At 42.5% G+C, this 17,819-nt stretch overlaps 1 protein-coding gene across 1 annotated transcript; it reads left to right on the plus strand.

Moving 5' to 3' along the window:
* Positions 1–2,810: 2,810 nt before the first annotated feature.
* On the plus strand, positions 2,811–5,737 carry LOC147882770 (uncharacterized). Its single transcript, XM_087400396.1, has 2 exons — positions 2,811–3,174; positions 3,322–5,737. The coding sequence occupies exons 1-2, from the start codon at positions 2,997–2,999 to the stop codon at positions 5,331–5,333; spliced, it is 2,190 nt and encodes a 729-aa protein (XP_087256522.1). The 5' UTR covers positions 2,811–2,996; the 3' UTR covers positions 5,334–5,737.
* Positions 5,738–17,819: the final 12,082 nt, after the last annotated feature.

Consider the following 17,819-nt stretch of genomic DNA (forward strand, 5'->3'; position numbering starts at 1 on the left):
TTCCTAGGCTTTTTTCGGTTACCTAGAAGGAAAGGGTGGAATCCCTTCCCTTTTGGGGGGATAAAGGAAGAGGATACTTCTAAGATTTCATCAATTAAAAAAAGGGGGGTTCCTCCCTTAAAGATCACTACTACAATAGTAGAAGATCACTCTCTACATCTTATTCTTGACATCCTTCAAGAAGATGATAATTGTGCGATTTTTTAGCCTAAAAAGGGGAGTCATACATAAAAAATTTTACAAAAGTTTTGGGATTTCTCCCCTTTAAGCAAGGGCCAGATGAGAGCTAAGTCAGAGTTGTCTCCTTTACTACCACCAAGTAAGGCAGGTTTCCAACCTATGTCGAGCTTCTTTAGTGGGCTAACTAGCTGGATGGCATGCCATAGGCATGCGAAGTTCTTCAAGTAACCAAGCATTCATGAACAAACGAAGAGGTCTTAGAGTAAGCAGTAGGTATCCATTGGGAAAATTTTATCCAAGTAGTCTTTGGGTGGAGGCCATTGAAATATTGGCTTCCATGTAAGGATCTCAACCTAAGAAAGGGCCAACTTCCGAGCCATATTCCCAAGTCAATTATGAGTCATGAGTCTTCCAAGCATTGGAATAATGGACAATGGGGTGCTAGCTTTTACAATGGCTTCCCCCTTCTAAATGTTAACCATAGGATTGAATGATGATCAACGTAAGGCCAAGGGGGTGAAATCCTTGGCCAAATTTTACCAAGGATTTCCCCCCTCTAAGTGCTAGTCTATCCCCGAGTCAGCCATGCTAACCACAATGGTGGATGGTCATTGACAATCAACGTAAGACCAAACTTTATTAAGGCTCCCTCCCCTCTAAATGCCACCCTATCTCTAGTTGGTCGTGATTGATGATCAACATAAGGCCAAGGGTATTAACTTATGTCACGCAACCAGGTGCGTAGGAGATGATTCTTTGTAGTGCTTGATTTTGAAAAGTGCCATGGCATAATAGCTAAATAATTGAACAATGATTGTGAGTGTGTGTGCACACGCATGCGTGTATATGTGCATGCACATGTCCTGTGTGTGCATGCATGCATGCACCCATGCACATGCGTGTGCTTATTATAGTAGTTTTCAATTCATTGTTGGAGTTAATGACTTAGATCCACTTGTATGTGTTCATGGTAGTGCACATTGTGGGAGCTCATGAGTTTGATCATCTACTAGCCACTTGTAAGTGTTTACATGTTTACTTGCCACTTGTAAGTGTTTACATGTTTACTTGCCACTTGTGAGTATTTACATGTCTACTAGCCACTTTTAATTGTTCACATGCTTCTTGCATTCATATGGATTTAATTAGGAAAGAGACTTTGTTAGGGTCAACATAATGGGACTCTCTCTCGCTATTACACAAGGTACAATGGTATAGTAGACCACTATATCCTAAAGAATGCATTTATTAATAGGTTGATCTTGGAACTTTGGGTGTAGCATTGTGATAAAGTGCCTCTCTATTAGAGTATGCATGCTTAAAAGTTCCAAAGATGAGGTGGAGAGGAGGTTGGTATGAGTGTGCAAGTGTCCTTGATATTCTTTGAATATGCGAGGCTGGGATTGAAGAAGAAACGCATAATCATGCCATCTAGAAATGTGTGCTCTTTTTGAGGTAAGGGCATAAAGGAGGGGGTGGAAGGTGAGAAGGGCGAGGTTAAAAGGACGGGGGATGGAGCTGGCGATAGAAGCAAAGGAGGGAAAGAACCTATGGGGCAAGAAGATGGGGCCAGGGGAGGGGTTAGGAGGATGGAGCTGGCCATAAGAGCTAGGAGGATGGAGCTGGCTACAAGAGCCAGGGAGCGAGTGTCGAGGGAGTGGGTAACATGTGATGACCCAAGCATGCAATTCTGAGCCCACGTCAAAGCAAACCCAGGGGGAAAGAAGATATTGGGGGTGAGATTTTCAAAGGCGTTTAAAGAAAGAAAAAGGGTTGTGCCTAGGAAAATAATTTCAAATAAAAAAAAATAAAAAAAGGGTATAAAGGAATTTTATGCTTTTTACCAGAAAAGCCAGCGTGCCACGTCGGATTTGCACAACCGAAAAGAGATAACCAATGTGAGGCGGGGACGTGGCAACGCGGAGTTGACATCTGGCGGGGAGGGGGCCACGTGGCGGGCGGGGAGAGGGGGACACGTGGACAGTGGACGTGATCCACACATAAGGAGGAGGTGGCTGGTGGGATGACACGTAGGAAAAGGGGCCACGTTGGCAACATGCGATCTCTCTCTTGTTTCTCTCTCTTTCTGTATGGCTTTCTTTTGGCTTTTCTCTCTCTTTTTGTATGGCTCTCTTTTGGCTTTCTCTCTCTTTCTCTCTGCCACTTCCTCTGTTTCTACTCCGTCTTTCTCTCTGCATCAGAGGAGCTTCTGCTTTTCATCGGAGGGTCCCAAAAAGAAGTCCCCTTCCCCTTCGGTTTCACGCCGATTCGCCATCGCCGTTTTCACCTTGGCCGCCTTTCTGCCTTCCCGTCCTCCGTGCGCCTGCTCCGTGTGTGCCCATTTGGCTCTTTGTCGCCTCTCTGCATCAGGATTAGGTTGGGGGAGGGGAGGGGAGGGGAGGGGAGCGTTGCCCTCTTAAGGAGGTAGCCGTCTTGAGAGAGGTGGCCGTCTTGACAGAGAGCGCGCCGAGTTCCAAGAGAGCGAGATACTAAAATGTACATGGATACATAATAGAGACAGAGAGCGGGAGAGAAGCGCGTCCAGCTCATTAGAGAGAGAGGGGTGTCCGCTGGGGGCATATAAAGAGAAGGAGAGAGAGAGCGAGGGGGGGAGGGGGAGAAGGAGGACACCCATCGAGAGAGAGAGAGAGAGAGAGACTTTCCCGCTTGAGGCATCTTAAGGGGCAGAAACGGAGCGGGAGACAGGGAGAGAGGGACTCCAGAGCGAGGGCGAGGGCGAGAGCGACACAGAGAGATGAGTTTCTGTGCTTCTTGAGTCTGAGATCCGGTGCTGCTGCTGCTGAGCGCACAACAAGATGGGTTCCGTCTCTGATGATCAAGCATCTGCGAAGTCGGCGGAGGAGCTTTCTGGGTCTCGCATCAAGTTCTTGTGCAGCCATGGCGGCAAGATCTTGCCCAAGGCCGATGGACAGCTGCGCTACGTGGGTGGCGACACTCGATTGGTCTCCGTCAAGAAAAACATTAGTTTCTCAGGTGATTTCTCTTCCCTCTCTCTCGTTGATTTGTTGCTGGATTAGCTTGAATCCTCTGGTAGAAGTGCTGCTGGATTAGCTTGAATTGTCCTTTCCAAGATCGCTTCTTGCTTTCTCCTCTTGATCCTTCCAAGATCGTTTCTTGTAGAGCTCATGAGCAAGCTGGAGAAGCTCTTTGGATCCAATCTATGGCTCAAATACCAGCTCCCCAGCGAGGATCTGGATGCTCTTATATCCGTCAGCTGCGATGAAGATGTGGAGAATATGATCGAAGAGTATGATCGGAACGAGGCTCGAGACGGAGCATCCAGGCTGCGTGCTTTCCTTTTCCCGCGAGTTGGAATGCCTTCCAGAGGTGCAGTTTCTTCTTCAGATCAACTCATGGAGGAAGCCAAGAGTCCCAGGGGCTCGTCTGAGCATCTGTACTATGAATCCGTGAATGGGCCTCAAGCACAATCGAAGATACGCTCTGATTCATCCTCGGGGGCATTCCAGGTGCCCGATTTCCTTTTTGGTTTCGACAGCGGATCCCATCCTGTTTCTCATCAGCAGCAGCAGCAAGATGGGGACAGTTTCTCTCCCAAGCATCCCCACGCTTTCATCGACAAAAGTCCTTCTTTGCTGCCTTCGGTGCCTCCCGTGAAACTTCCGCCGCCCATGACTTTACCGGGAGATTATGCAGGACAACAGGATTTTGCTGGACAACAGAGCTCCAAGATCGACTCTGGGGGCCGCGGTCCTGCACTGACCACTTCGGCTCTAGGTCCCCTCATCTCAAACAATCAACACATGTGGGAGAACCAGAAAGTATGGGATGTCGGGGCCCCTGGAGATCAGAGGGATGCGAAGCGTCCCATTGAACTGAATGGAGAATCAAATTATACTGAAGCATCCATAACCAGGATTCCGTCCAAGGACAGGATGTATATGGAAGTGCCTCACGCAGACACTTATGGCAGGATGCAGCCTATACTGCACATGGAAAAACTCAAGTTGGACGATTTGCACATTGATGTTCCGAGTGTTCTTTCGAATGCTAGGCAGGAGATCGCAGTTCAAGGCGGCACCAGGCTTCATAAACCGCCTGAAATGCAGAGGGTCGCTCCCCAGATGACTCTAGGCGTCTCTGCTGCTGAAATGCAATGGGGTGTGCCTCAACCAAATGTTGCAGGATTTGATGTGGTCGCAGAAAGATCTGCAGAGAGCCGCAGGAACAGTGGAGATTCAGATGAAGCGATGCACATGAGAATGGAAGGGCAGTTAATTGTGGAAAATACAGCTCACAATCGTCCCATCGTTACTACAACCGAAGGACCACCTGATGGTTTCAAGTTTCAAGATGCAGCATACAGAGCCGAAGAGACAATGGTGTTACAACAACAGCAGCAGCAGAGACAGGGCGAATTTGAAGTGTCAGCTCCATTGCATGCACAAGTTGACGCAGCTCAACATTTCCATCATCTGGCAAAGGGTCACTTTCAACAAGTTTACTGGCAATTGCGCGATCCTCAGGAACAGCAGCAACAGCAGGCCTCTCTGCATGAGCCAGTGCGGGCAGCCCATAGTGCTTCAGCCATGCAGAGGCATGTTCAACCTTCCAATTTTCATCTACCGTCATCAGGAGCAGTTGTCCATCACATTCTCGTGCCCGCTCCTCCAAGCAATGTGAGAACAATGGCTCGGTCTGACACTTTACCCAACACTAGGCTTCCCTCTCCTTTGTACAGGCAGGTGGCTATGGCGAGATCTGAACCACAGCAAGTTTCTAGAGCCCCTAGTCCTCTGCGAGAACATCCTTCTGCTAATGCCCCTCTTATTTCTAACAGATATGGACACCGGGCTCCCCAAGTACATGATGCAGCATACTTCCCATCTGCAATAGCACAGCAATCATCTGGGCTTTCTGTGCCTCAAGTGTACATGGAACCTGTTGAAGCACACAGTCGCTATGATCAGAGTGCAGGACAGTCACATTATACTGAGAAAGGAACATTGGTGAACCATGATGCAGCCATTGGCCAATTGCAATACTCAGACAAGCTGATAATGGCCAATCCAGATGCAGCTATGGGGCAAATTCATTATTCGGATGATGCCTTGCAGACTACTCAGTACATGCGTGTGAGCAATCAAGATACCCAAGGAGTTCCTCTCCATTAAAACACTTGTGGTTTTGCATTCTCTAGCAGATATGTCCTGTGAGTTTATGGAAATTCTGTTACAGGTGGTGTAAGTTTGAAGGGTAAGCTTACCTACATATGTATTTCTATTCTGGATGGGGGTACATTACAAGCACAGTTATATCTGGGAATTAATGGGTAAAGTCTGCTGGTTTGTTAATATTCTGAGTTACTTGCTATCTAAAATAGCGGAAGTTTGTTAATCTGTCTGTCCTAGGTTGAGCCTTTTTTAGAAAAGCATGACACTACGACTGAGGCAGTCACGAAGGAGTCTTTCCATCCAGACACTGGCTTTGAATTTAGGCTTCTTTTTCTGAGACTTGTATTATTGATGCATAGCTATCTAGACTTTCTACATCTCTCAAGATGAGAAACATTTTTGTACGAATTGCGCAGAGAGCTTGTACATGTTAAAATTACAAAAAGTATATTTTTTGGGGGTTAACTACTTGTGGTAATGTCTAGTTCTTGGTCAGATTATACATTTGCTATTTTGTCAATTTAGAATATCCTTATCAGAGTGCTGCTGGAAAATCAAGGAAAACAATTGGTACTTGTTGTGAAAAATGTATTCGAAGGACCAATAAAGGCCTGTGGTATTCAATTGAAGTAAATTTATTTGTTTTCTTTTAGTTACTCTAATCCTTTTGATGATCTGCTATCACATTTGATGTACTCTTGCTAATTGTACTTGCCAGGTGCATTTTTATTTGTCAGCACTGCAAAATATTCTTTTAAACTTATTTTTTTCCCCTTTTGTCACTGGTTTTCTGAAGGTTGAGAGATCATGTGATCTATTGAAGTAGGACAAACCGTTGTTGTCATAAGCTAACGAACAAGCTTTATAGGCTTCAAATTTGCAATGATCGAATCATTGTCATAGAGGTGGGGGAGTACATCTCTGTATACACTTTCCTCCATTTTACCTGTACTACTAGACCTCCATGTAAGGAGTCTGCTCCATGTATAATGGCACAACATGGAGTGACACATTTGTGATTGCTTTTATCTGGCAGGCTTGGGGGTATCTGTATTTGGGGCTCTTAGAAGGTGTGGTTGGCTAGATCTAACAAATACCGATCAAGTGTGGCCATCCTGGAGTTGTGCTTCTAGTGGCATTGTTAACCATCTAGGTTAATTAGTTGAAGGCTGGCAAGAAGTTTTTTGTTAAGCATGCATTGAAGGTCTTATTGGGTATGACTGCAAAGTTTGAGTTAGCAAAGGCCTTGCTGAAAAGAAAGAACCTGCTTGCTTGATGATTGGCTTCCTAATGGCTGATAGTCTTCGGTGAGAAATGATCTGCTATGTTCTCATTTCATTTTGTTATCATTGCCTAAAATTTGGCATGTGGTCGAGTGCTAAAGCAAAGGAACTTCACTTGCAGGTACTTTGCTAGAGATTTACTAGAGACATAGCATACGTAGGATGCTCTGTACAACATGGTCTATTGATTGTTACGTGAAAGTGGAAACAGACTGACCCCAAAGTACACAGGCTACCTTCTTGTAACGGGCAAGAAGCTTACATTACTTTCTTAGTAACTGTGCCTGCACTAAACTCTGAGAAGTGTGGGTGCTAGCGGGGGGGGGAGAGCATGCATAGAAGATATCACATCATTGTTTATGCTGAAGTGCTATCTTTCTGCACACGCTGATGGTGTGACTGGTTCTGATGAGGCTTTGGGGTTGAGGCTGCAGCTGCCGGTCTAGGTGCTGGAGTTCCTAGACTTGGGGTTGGTTCTGCTGGAGCTATAAGATGTTGTAGAATGAGGAGAGGGGCTGCTTATATAGGCCTCAAGTTCCAACCCTCCCTGAGCTGGCCCGATCCGAAGGAGAGCCAACCTGGTCTGTGAAGGCCTGACCTGAAGCTGACTGCCGACCTGGAGCTGACTGGCTGCTCAGTCTGTATGGACCTGTCTGTGCCGACTGACATGAGTCGGCTGCAGGCTTCTGCTTCCCTGAGCCGATCAGTCCTGCACCCTATAAATGACCCAGGGATGCTGCTGCTGGCCTGGTCCTTCTCTTTTTCTTCCTGCTGCGGGTACATGGCCATGGGCTGTGACAACATCTTCTCCTGAAACTGGAACAGAGGATAAGTCTGCAGGCCCCTGTTTAAGGATTGGCTGTACCATGGTTCAGGAATGGTTTGACTGGACTGCTGATAACTGCAACAGGGTCTCCAAGGGGTCCCGGCTTATACCATCTTGGCTAGCTTGCCATCCATCATCCTTTTACCACTCACAATAGCACAAAGGCTTGTGTTGGGTCATTGGTAGACTGGTTATTAGCCTTTTGTGGGTCAGCTGGGGCAACATTTGTAGCATCTTGCATTGTATGAGTATGATCTCGCCAACTGACCACTCTTCTGTGGCTGTCAAGTGATGGTGTACCTGAGATGGTCTGCTGCTGTAAAACCCTCGTAAGAAGAGTCCCTCCCTGTGGTGAGTGCATTTGCATCATTTGCCTCCATCATGGCTAGCAGACTAGCTGGTGTAATGGATGTCAGGTGTGGCCCCACTTATGGGTGTGGACATCGCCGTTACTTGAAGTGCTCGGTAGCTCTGTACTCATGGTGACTTGCGAGCTAACACCGTGCACTGGTTGACTTACTGGATCTGGTGGATCTCTGGGCTGGATTCCTATTAATTAGGTAAGAGGGAAAGAGAGTCTAGTGCATGTCTCAATCACACAGAGTAGGCATGGAAATACCTCTGGAGACGGAACGTTTTTTCTCTCTGCGTGCAGCATATACAATTGCAATTCTTGCTTGCAAAAAATACTCTCTTTCCATTTAGATAAAATCTGGCTAAACTGGCTAGAACAGTTAGTAATGCAACAAAGGAATGCTGGACTTGAGGTTCAAGAAGCATTGACCTAGCAAAGTGGAACAATGGTTGTAGGGGTTTTATAGAAGGGATGGTAATTAAACCCCTTTTTTTCCTGTGCAGAAGGAAGAGAGCTTTGGCCTGCCATCTTGAGTGTACCTTAGGTGGAAGGAGTTTTGCATTACTAAGGGGCCTTGTAGAAATAATCGATGGCTAGATAAGGCAACGTGGAATCCTCCATGAGATTTAAGCATGTGGAGACCTTTCTAATAGTGGCTCCCCAATTTTAGGACAAAATAGGTATATTTACAAAAATCCTCATTGGCCCTTCACAATAGAAAATTCACCATCCCCAAAATAGAACCATGCTCATGTTTTCCTTCTAGTTGGACCTTGTGGTTCACAACTTTGAATCCAATTGGGTATCTTGGAGGCTCCCTCCACATTTGCGCGTTGTCATCTTTCCCCTCTAGCAAATGCGTCTTGGCCTGCCCCTTGTAGCCCCTTTCAAAATAAGCTCAAACCACTTCTCATTCATGCTCTCCTTCCTCATCTTCATGTTTCTCTCTCATCTCTAGATTGATCACTCTCTCCTAAAGATTAGGGTTGTAAAATTTGTTCCTTACAATAACATATTTTGGATGGAATGTGCATGAAGTTAGAACTTAAACAAGCATTATACCTTATTGTGAGATAATCTAAGCATTTTGATATCATTCTTGTTGGAATACAAAGGGTTAAGAGAAGCGTGGAGAATACATATAGTATTTTATGTGGAAAGTGCACTAGATTAGAACTTAAATGGGCTTTAAACCTTATTATGAGCTAAGTTAAGCATTTCGGGTTCATCCCTTGTTTTTTTTATTAGAATGAGATTTTATGTTTTATTCGCTTTTTAGTGCATTGGGATTGTATCTAGTGATTATTATGGGTTGACATAACAAATATATATGCTTTCATATATAGTTGCAATAGAGCTTATACTTACTATAGGATTGAGAGAAGTATAGAGAATATAAATAATTAAGGACTACAATGATGTGTCAGAAGCTACTATATTGGTTTGAGAGCCCACAAAGTCATCATTGCAAAGTGCCTCTCTTCTATTTTGATGACTTTATGCTATTAGACTTTCATCCATTTTTGCTGTTTTTGAAATGTTAAATTTAAGTTCTAATTTAAGCATTGCATTTCTTTGATACCTTTTTAAATGGTAGATAAAAAGTTTTGTGTCTTTTTCTTCATGTGGTTGATTTAATATTTCTTGTTTGTGAATGCTAATTTGTATTAGGTGTATTTTTCCTTTAGAATATAACATAAGATTCTTTTAATTAGCACACTGTAGCATGAATGGTTGGAAATAATAGATCACATTTTGTTGTTTTCAATCTGCATTAAACACATACAATAGAGATGGATAATGAGAGATATTAAAGCATCTTTACGAGTTTGCTATTTTATCGACCTTTTTGAAAATTATGTTAAGTAGCAATCATTTGTTGAGGGGAGATTCTGTTTTTTAAATTATATTCAGCCCTTTAATTGTTTCGATTATGAGATCCTATTGTCACTTATTTGATCTAAGCATTTATTATTTATTATTTTTGTTTTCCCAATGGAATAGGAAAGATGGCAATGGAGAATGAGTGATATAAAAGTAGATTACAGTTTGTAGTATTGAAAAATATAAAGAATGGCAATGACCAATGGAACCCACTACTCTAGGTTGCGGATACAAAGGACCTATCCAAACATTGGAAGGGAAATTATGACTTTGAGATGGAATCTTGATGCAAAATATTGAACTAGGTCTAGTTCAACATGTCTTCATGCATAAACATTGTTCTGTCCGTCCTAATGAAGCCCTTCCACATCGAAGAACCTTTTAAGTTTTGATATGGCAATTGATTTATTGTACTTTGTAAGATTTGTTGCTAACACCACATGGTTTTTTGCATATCTCTATCCTTCAAACTTTGTAGAGTGGGAGCGTTTAGCATGCCTAACTGGATTGTTGCATGTACTCCATGCAAAGCTAGGGAGTCTTCAATATGAAGGTCACACTCTATCATAGTTTAAGAAAGTGAGACTTTCTTTTATGACTCAATTGTCATATTGCATGATAATGAAGGAGCATATGGAACATTACAATGCATTCCCTTGGTTGCCTTTGAGAGTCTTGAATGGCCACCCCTAGTACAGAGATGAGGCTTACAAAAGCTACATTTTTGCTGATGTACAAACTACCAAATCGTGGAAAAAATGCTCATTTGAGCTTATTCCTATAGTTCCCATGCTTGATAGACTTTGTTGCCAATTTCAAGCATTTAAAAAGAACTAGAATAACATTTGCTTGCAAGCCTAGCTATAGATGAGGAATGACTAAATAAGTTGTTTGATAAAAGATTTAATACACTATTGAATAAACATTTTAAATATAAGATTCGGGTGAGGGTGTTTTTTTTTTGAATATGTTGAGTAGCTATAATGATTTATGATAACAAATAGTAATAGATTTGTATGAGAGTAGGCACATCACTAGAATGCAAAAATTGTGCATGTGTTTCATGTATAAAAGGTTTAGATGGAAAAGCCTTACTTCGGAGACTTGGGAGATGGGAGCCATACTCCTCTAGTGGAGATAGTTATTTCTCAATATGGGTATGTAGACCCCATGTGCAATAGGTTGGATGATGGTATTGTCTTTGTATAAATGTCTTCTGGTTTGGTCTTTGGCTCACCCTTGGTAAGATCAATTACTTGAGTTGCTTCCAATACCTATAGTTCTATGATGTGGTAATATTGTAGTAGGATCTAAGTGGTTTGGTTCACTAATTTGTTTGCCTGATGGGAGCGCTTCAGTGCTTCCATCCTCTTGAGTCAGCCAAGTGTTGCTAGGGGTTGGTTTAGTTAGAATGGCCTTTGTTGTGCAAAGGTTCCACTATCACATTCATGATTGTTGCTCCTCTACGAACAAGTCTAGTTTTTTATCATCTTTCCACAGTCCACTGATTTGGAAGGGTTCAAAAGGTTTGGTAATAACTGCAACAACTCCTCCACTTTGTCTTGGATTTCATCTCTATATCATTGAATGTTCTCCAAAATGCTAGATGCCTTATTGCCAAACTTGTTTGCACCTCCTTCAGCTTGGAGCAAGAGATAGGCACTCTATTTGGATCCCCTTCGGCCTTGAGAATCTCCATGAGGGCTTTAAGGTCAATGTTTTTTCTTGTTGACTTGGTTGATTTTCATTATCATCACCTCAACCTAGTGCTTCCTTTTTGCTGACCTATTTCACCTTGGCAAGCTTCTTCATGAGTAAGCTAATATGCTATTTGCATCCTCCTCCCTTTAGGTTACCTGAGTGATGATCTATTTTTTTTTCTTTCGCAATCTTCCATTGAGGTTTTTCTAATTCTTGGGCTTTTGCACATTTTTTTGAGCATTTGAATGTTGGAATGTGCTTGTGGTAGGCCAAGCTCCATAATATCAGGGGCCCAGAAGTTCTCTTGGACCTGTGCAATTACTTTAGTTGCTCACTGTAAGACATGGAGATATGCATCATAGTATTGTTTGAGGCCTTGGTGAATTAGGCGATGTCAACGCAAGGGATCACTAGCAATTATCTTCATCATACGAAACCTACATATTTGGTTGCAGATATTGGTCTGCTGGGGTAGTGCTTCACTTTGTGTGGAAGGCCTCTTCTTGAACTAGCTACTTCCCTTTATCCTTTGATCTTGGTCATTTGGCTAGCTGCTCTCTTTATGGGGCTCTTCTTACCCCTCATTCACCAATAATGTTGGTCCTTTGTTCACCGCTATGTTGGCTCTTCATTAATTGGTTGTTTGCTCTATGGGATTTGAGGGTGGTTCATCGTACAACCCTTCTAGTACATTTTTTATCTTTGGGAAAAAGTGTAAGATCACAAGATGGGAGACAAGGAAATGAGGCAATGCACTAGTTCCATTGATGGTGATGGAAAAGTACATTGCCTCTTTTATAAGCTGGGCAAGCCTTTTCTCAACACACACGCACGCACGCAGCACGAACGGATGCACATACGCACGCATGCACATGTGCGCGTGCGTGCACACACACACACACATTTCTTTGACACTATCACTTTTAGACTCACACACACTTACACATGCGCCCACCCACACACCCACCTACTCATTCTGAACCCCCCCCCACACACAATAACATAGGCACATAATAACCAACCCCTTTTTATGATGCAATTTGTTACACAAGCACACTCATCCCCTTTCTCTCTCTATATATATACACCCAGGAGTTAAAACACCCTCTTACGTGCTCTTACCCTCCTCCCTAAAATTATTAATTGTCCTATTTTGCTATAATTTTTTTTTTGGTTTCCCCTTTTCTCCAACTTTTCCTTTTCATAAAGTTTATTAGTAATTTAATACATAACCATCCCCCCTAGCACATTTTTTAATTAATTAATTATATATATATATATAGATTAACCCTTTTTCCAACCTTTATTTTTAGTGATTGCACTTTATGTACACTTCTTCCCTCATGCACTAAACTCTTTTTACCCCACTTTCTTTTTATAGGTTATCATTTGTTGGTTTTTGTATTTTCCCTCAAGGTTGTTGGTTTGCTTAGAAAAGTCTATAAAGGATTTGGTTTTTTTTGAAACCAAACCCCCCCTTTTTTTAGTATACTAACCGAGATTCCACTTTTTCACTTCTAATTTATTAGTTATCCCATTGGACCCCCCTCTTTTTACAAAAAATAAAAATAAATTTCCCATAGTTTTGGTTTTAAATTGCTTTGGACTTATGTAATTTGAAAATTTACACCTATACATATATATTTTCACTTATTAGTAATATTTACATATATATTTATACATACAATTATTTACACTAATACTTTTATTCAAAAACCTAAACTACTAAACCCCCCTAAGAAAACTACCTTTCATTCGCTGCTCCTATTCTTGCATGTTGTTGTGTAGCAAGGTTTCTTGAAATGCCCAAGATGTTTCTTGTTGTAAACAAGCACCTCAATACTCCTCGTTGTCTATGTTTGGTTTCCCTTTTTTCGCATCTTTGTTTGGTTTCTTACCATCCTCTAGCCTAACTAACCCTTGCACGAATTAGGAACTACACTAAAAAACTATTGAACTACACTCAATCCCCCCCCCCCTTGTTTTCAAATATACTTTTCTTTGAACATTCCCCCTTCCCTTGAAAATTATTTAAATCAATAGCCTATTTTGTTTTGTCCCCCCCCCCCCCCCTATTACTACCTAAACCAAATTAAATTTATGGTTAGTATATATATATCTTCTAACCCCTTTTTTATTGTTATGGGTATTCTATTATATATATATATATATATATATATATACATACATATATATATAATGGATCTCTACCCAACCTCCTACCCTATCTAACCCATTCGCCTAAATAAACTGCCAACCTTCAATTTGCCATCTCCCTCTTTTAACCACCACCACCTTGCACGTTACTATGACTCTTTGCTTCCTGCCTTGTCTTGGCCTTATCATGTGAGATCAACATAGTCTTGAACTTCCTCTTTAAAGCATGGATGTGTTCACTATATTCTCCTCTCCCTTAGTTGTTGCCTCCTTTCAAGAGTCTCATGGAATTACTGCCTCCTCGCAAGAATCTCATGGACATCACCTCTCATTGCGACCCTATTCCTCTTTTTCCTCTGACTCACCTTGCTATTGATCTCGCATTCCTTTTTCTCCTTCGCTTCGTTGCAGAGCTCTTTTTCCCTTGCCTTAGCTTGGAGAGCAATGGAGACTTGATGGCTACAACCAACTCTCAGGTCGTGTACTTGCTTGCAGTTTACTTGCTACATCCTTGCTTGGATTGTTATGGCTTCTTTATCCCCTATCATGGTGCTGCTTCTCGACCCATTTGTATGGAGCTAATTTTACCTTTTCCTTCCCTCTACTGGCATTCATTTCTCCTTGTCTCTTCTGAGATTTTATTATGTTACTATCCCTTATACTGCTTGCTCATTACCACCTCAATGGCTCACCTACCACGACCCTTTCTGAGCTCCATGCAGGCTCTCCCATTAGAAAAAAAGGGAGCTCATTTTGGGGCCTTTTAGACGAGAGAGAAAATAGGCTCTCAACCAATCAGGAGTGGGGGCCAACGTAATGTTGAAAATTCAACAAAATAAGATGAAAATAAGAAAAAGAAATAGTACTATATGATCGTAGAAACATGTCACATTAATGAGGTGATCTAATTTGAATCATCAAAAAATTTATTTTCTGTGCAGAATTTGGTGATTCTGACATCGCAGACACGTCTGGAACGGCCCAAAACCCCAAGAACGGCACTGGAAACGTTGGAATCGGACATCCAGAGGCCCGGAAACGGCCAAAAAAGGCCGAAAAGTGAGATTTGCAGAAAAACGCGATTTGGCATTAGAATCACCAAATTCTGCACAAAAAAGTCTTGCTCTTATATGAACATTGAATGTAAAGCATGTGAAAGAATATATTTATTCCTTTTCATACTGACATTTCTCACGCAAGTATCCATATTTTCTTGCTTTTGTAGAGAGAGAAAAGAGAATATAGTGAATTTCTTACAAGGCCCCAAAATGAGCTCCCTTTTTTCCTAATGTACCTTCTACGCCTCTTGCATGAGCTCCTTACAAAACTTTGTTACTTTCTTGGGAAACCTCTTCTCACAACTGTGCAAGAGTACTACGCTTGAAAGCTCTCCGTGTTCATTTTTCCCCAGCTTTGGCAATTGTTCTCTATGTTGCTGCCTCGACGGTTGATTTTTTGGACCTTGATTGAGAAGCTAGCCTTGAGCGCATAATTCCTCCACGTGAACTTTTGCCCGATGTATGCCTTAGCCTATGCATTGCATTTCTTGGCTCTTTCTTCGTTGTGGTCAACCATTTTTTCTTTTAGTGGATGCAACTTCTTCTTATTGCATTATATATTTATATATTGTTAATGTCTCAACCCTTTCCTTACTATCGATTCATGATGACCTTCTATTTGGTTTGATTGATTGTTGTAATTTCTTTATGTGGTATGCTTATTCTTCTTAGAACTTATTGAGAGTGCTCTCAATAGAAGCAAGAATGGAAGAGGGAGAGAGAGAAACAGAGAGCCACACAAGTTTTTGGTGGGTGCAGAACACCCTAATCTTCTTTTTCATTCATTTATATATGTGTTTGAGTATTGTACATAACCGGGGTAAAGGCACAGTGACCTTTAACCCCCATAACCTCCCACTTAAAGGACAATGTGCCTTTAAGGGAGAACAACCAGTGAGCATACTATCCAATGCCCATCAATACACGACAATACTCAAACCACTGACTAGGTAGACTCTTCGTCAGCATATTTGCAGGGTTATCATTTGTATGAACCTTGACAAGCTCTATGCACTTGTCCTCAAGTACCTCCCTGATGAAATGGTACCTGACCTCAATGTGTTTGGTCTTTGCATGAAAGTTCGGATTCGGTGCTAGCTGAATAGCACTCATGGAATCACTATGCAATGTCGGTACACCTGTATGAATCTCTAAATCTCCCACTAGCCGATCAAGCCATATAGCCTCCTTGCAACCCTCTGTGGCTGCAACATACTCAGCCTTTGTGGTAGACAAAGCAATGCACTTCTGTGCGTGAGACATCCACGACATTGCACCACCTGCAAAGGTGAATACATAACCAGAAGTGGATCTCCTACTATCCACATGCCCTGCATAGTCTGAATCTGTGTAGCCAAGTACACGCATGTCTCCTCTACCAAAGCAGATGCACATCTCCTTGGTACCCTTTATGTACCTCATGATGCACTTAACTGCCTCCCAATGCCTCTTTCTTGGATTAGCCATATACCGGCTAACAACTCCCACCGCAAATGCGATGTTTGGTCTAGTAGCTATCATAGCATACATAAGACTCCCAACTGCTGATGCATAAGGAACCTTGGCCATCATGGCCCTTTCCTCATCTGATTTGGGACTATCTGTATGACTTAGTTTCACATATGGAAGCAATGGAGTACTCACTGCCTTCCCTCCCTCCATATTGAAACACTGCAATACTTTTGTAACATACTCTTTTTGTGAAAGCCAAAGGAGTTTCCTGCTCCGATCACGCGTGATGCGCATACCAAGAATATGACCTGCAAGTCCCAAATCCTTCATATCAAAGGCCTCATGCAACTTGGCCTTTAATGCATCTAGCTCATAAGTATTCTTGCTAGCCAATAGCATATCATCCACATATAGTGCCAAGATTATCAGGCTATTATCCTTAGCCCTTTTAGTGTAGAGGCAATGATCATTTTGACTCCTTCTAAAACCCTGGGACCGAATGAAAGCATCAAACTTCTGATACCATTCTCTAGGCGCTTGCTTAAGACCATAGAGACTCTTCTTCAGCTTGCAAACTAAATGCTCTTTGCCCTTTTCTACCATGTAAATTTCCTCATGCAGATCCCCATGCAAGAAAGCTGTCTTGACATCCATCTGCATAAGCTCCATATCCTCTGCTGCCAGTAGTCCAAGCATGCATCTAAGTGTGGTCATCTTCACAACCGGAGAGAATATCTCATCAAAGTCCACACCCTTCTCTTGCTTGAACCCTTTAGCGACCAAACGAGACTTGTACATAGGCACATCATCACCTGTGACCTTCATCTTGTAGACCCATTTACATGGCAATGCTTTCTTTCCATGTGGCAAAGAAACCAAGTCCCAAGTCTTATTCTTCATAAGTGAACTCATCTCTGATTGCATAGCATACTCCCACTTGCATTGATCCTCGTGCATCATAGCCTCTCTGTAGCAAGAAGGCTCCCCGCAATCAGTAAGCATCACATAGTCTACCCCTAGAACAAACCTATCAGGTGGTCTAGACACTCTAGATGATCTTCTCAAGGGCATTTCAGCTTGCTGCCCCACTTGCATATCAGCCACATTTGGCTCATCATTTCCACCAATAGATGATTCATCATCTACCCTTGATTGTATACCTGTGGGAGTACTTGGTGGTACGATTTCTTGCACATTTGGTGCATGGACAGCTTGCTGTCTATCAACATATGCAGGTGGATTCACATCTTGGAAAGTGATTCTCCTCATTTCCACATCCCTCATGGGTGCCTTATGCATCTTCTTCTCATTGAAGACTACATCATGGCTGCGTATGATCTTCTTTGCTTTTGGATCCCAGAGACGATAGCCCATCTCTCCACTTTCACCATAACCTAGAAAGATGCATTTCCTAGACTTAGGATCTAGCTTCTTTTGAAGCTCTTTGGGCACATGTGCATATGCCTCACACCCAAATACACGCAAATGAGAGTAAGAGGGCTTCTTGCCACTCCATGCCCCTTCAGGAATACCACCATCCAAACTCTTACTAGGTGATCTATTGATCACATGCACTGCAGTCTTCATTGCCTCAGCCCAAAAACCACCAGAAAGACTTGCATTGGAAAGCATGCATTGCAACCTTTCTTGAATGATACGGTTCATCTTTTCTGCAACTGGATTTTGCTCTAGAGTACAAGCGAATGTGAACTCCCTCTTAATCCCACGTGTATCACAGAAATGCTGAAAAGTCATGAGAGAGATACTCTC

The sequence above is a fragment of the Dipteris shenzhenensis genome, chromosome 29, assembly GCF_047967505.1.
Source record: "Dipteris shenzhenensis isolate YYH24624 ecotype China chromosome 29, Dip_SZ_1.0, whole genome shotgun sequence".
Taxonomy (NCBI): domain Eukaryota; kingdom Viridiplantae; phylum Streptophyta; class Polypodiopsida; order Gleicheniales; family Dipteridaceae; genus Dipteris; species Dipteris shenzhenensis.

Excerpts from the sequence above, each read along its gene's own strand:
- LOC147882770 (XM_087400396.1), top strand. The coding sequence starts at position 2,997 with ATGGGTTCCGTCTCTGATGATCAAGCATCTGCGAAGTCGGCGGAGGAG. Across the intron at positions 3,175-3,321 it reads GAAAAACATTAGTTTCTCAG|AGCTCATGAGCAAGCTGGAG; the intron begins GTGATTTCTCTT and ends CGTTTCTTGTAG.